This window comes from Echinops telfairi, unplaced genomic scaffold (genome assembly GCF_000313985.2).
Source record: "Echinops telfairi isolate 266 unplaced genomic scaffold, ASM31398v2 ScPeMD7_3;HRSCAF=10, whole genome shotgun sequence".
Lineage (NCBI taxonomy): Eukaryota > Metazoa > Chordata > Mammalia > Afrosoricida > Tenrecidae > Echinops > Echinops telfairi.
The window spans coordinates 57,408,384-57,410,189 of record NW_022103899.1 but is presented as its reverse complement, the minus strand read 5'-3'; the positions used below and the strand labels follow the sequence as shown (position 1 = coordinate 57,410,189).

Below are 1,806 nucleotides of genomic sequence, written 5' to 3'. Positions count from 1 at the left end.
TCCCAACTTGCTAGATAAACTTTCACTGAAATTATATTTTTTAAAAAGTCTAGAATGAAAACATTTACCTGCATCCAGTATACCCTGGGCCAAAATAGCGCCAAACTTGGCCATGACGTCATCGTGCTTATCATTGATGACTTTGGAATACAGCTGTCTGAACTGATTCACCTGAAGGAACAAGAAAAAATTATTCGTGTGCTGTGTCATTTCAAAGCTGGGAATAGATCACTCAAGTGGAAATAAAACTTAGTTCTGAGTTCCAAGGCTTAGAGAGGGTTAGAGACCAGATGTGAATGCTGAACAGATCCAAGTTAACAGTTCCACAGTAGGGTCATGGGGTTATGACTTTAAAGGAGTCCTGGTAGCATGCACAGTCCTTAAGCACTCACAACTGCTAACACCAGCCACTCAGTGGGAGAAAGATATGGTAAGTCTGCTTCTAGAAGGATTTTTAACCTTATAAGCCTTTTGGTGCAATTCTACCTTGTTCTATAAGGTGACACCAAGTTGGGATTGACTTGTTGGCAATGGGTTTGGTTTTGGAATGACTTTTCATACCTGGGATGGAAGCACCAGTTCTGTTTTCAATCCTCATTCCACAGTGGATGATTCAGGCTCAAGGGAATGCTGAACGGATTCTTCTAACACCACTGTTAGTCAGCGGCTTAACCAGCCCACGTGAACACTAAGGCTTCCTTTCCCTGCACTGTGAATTACCGCTCTTCTGCTTCCCATCAACCTTGCAGCTTTCCTAACAGCACAGGCCTTCAGTCCTGCCTTAGAGTAAACTACCCTTCACCAAAGCTGTGTGGGGTATATTTTGAATTCACTGTACTCACATATACAGTATGGGTTTTCATTATACATACACATTAATTTTCTGAGGTCAAGTCAGAATTAAGTATCACTAACCCCCCTCCCCCGCAAAAAATACCAAAAATGGAAAGTGTATTCTCCCTTTGAGGGTAAGAATACTCCCTCTATCTAAGTCTGTATACTTCTGAAGGTAGAACCTCTCATCTCTCTAAGCCTTCTTGAAAATCTTGTGCTGGATTTGCTCCATTTATATGTCAAAACGGGCAGTTAAAAAAAAACAACAACAAAATGGGCAGCTTTAGTATCTTGGAGGACTCAACTCACATTCCTTTTCAGTTTTCAGAAAAGAAGTCTGAAGGGGCGAAGTCAGGGCTGCAGGGGAAGCTTTCAAAGAATGAGCAGGCACGTTGGTATAATGCAGTGGTTCTCAACCTTCGTCATGCCGCGACCCTTTAATCCTTATATTGTGGGGACCCCCAACCATAAAATTATTTTCGTTGCTACTTCATAACTGTAATCTTGTTACTGTTATGAATTCAGTGACCCCTGTGAAAGGGTTGTTGGATCCTCAAAGGGGCCACGATCCACAGGTTGAGAACCGCTGCTCTAATGGAAAAAAAAGATCCCTTGGCCTTTTCCTTACTAACGCAGTTTTCATTTTCTTAAAACTTTTTCCTAATAAGCTCCCGTGACTGTCCTGCATCGTTCTATCAAGATCACTCCCTTTGGGACTCCCAAACAATCACTTCTGAGCTGAGCGCTCTGCTTTGAATGTACAGCAGATTCCCAAGGAAGCCATGTTTTCACAGGGCCTTGTGTGGGAAGACACTCTATGATAGGAGACGAAGATAAAGGTACTGACTGCTGAGAGAACTTGTCTGTAGTCATCCACTGATCACAGAGACAGGCTCAAGCACGTTTTGCTTGGAATAAACCTGTGTAGATATGAACTGGAACCCTAGCAGCAATACTTTTCTTTTTTTTTTT

General features: G+C 42.3%; 1 protein-coding gene across 1 annotated transcript in view; it reads right to left on the bottom strand.

The window, feature by feature from the left end:
• The window catches only part of PSMD1 (proteasome 26S subunit, non-ATPase 1), a 98,113-nt gene that overhangs the window by 18,293 nt on the left and 78,014 nt on the right, over nucleotides 1–1,806 (bottom strand). Inside the window, exon 19 of the mRNA XM_004701672.3 lies at nucleotides 69–171. Coding sequence (XP_004701729.1) covers nucleotides 69–171 — 103 coding nt within the window. The remainder of the gene's footprint in view (nucleotides 1–68; nucleotides 172–1,806) is intronic.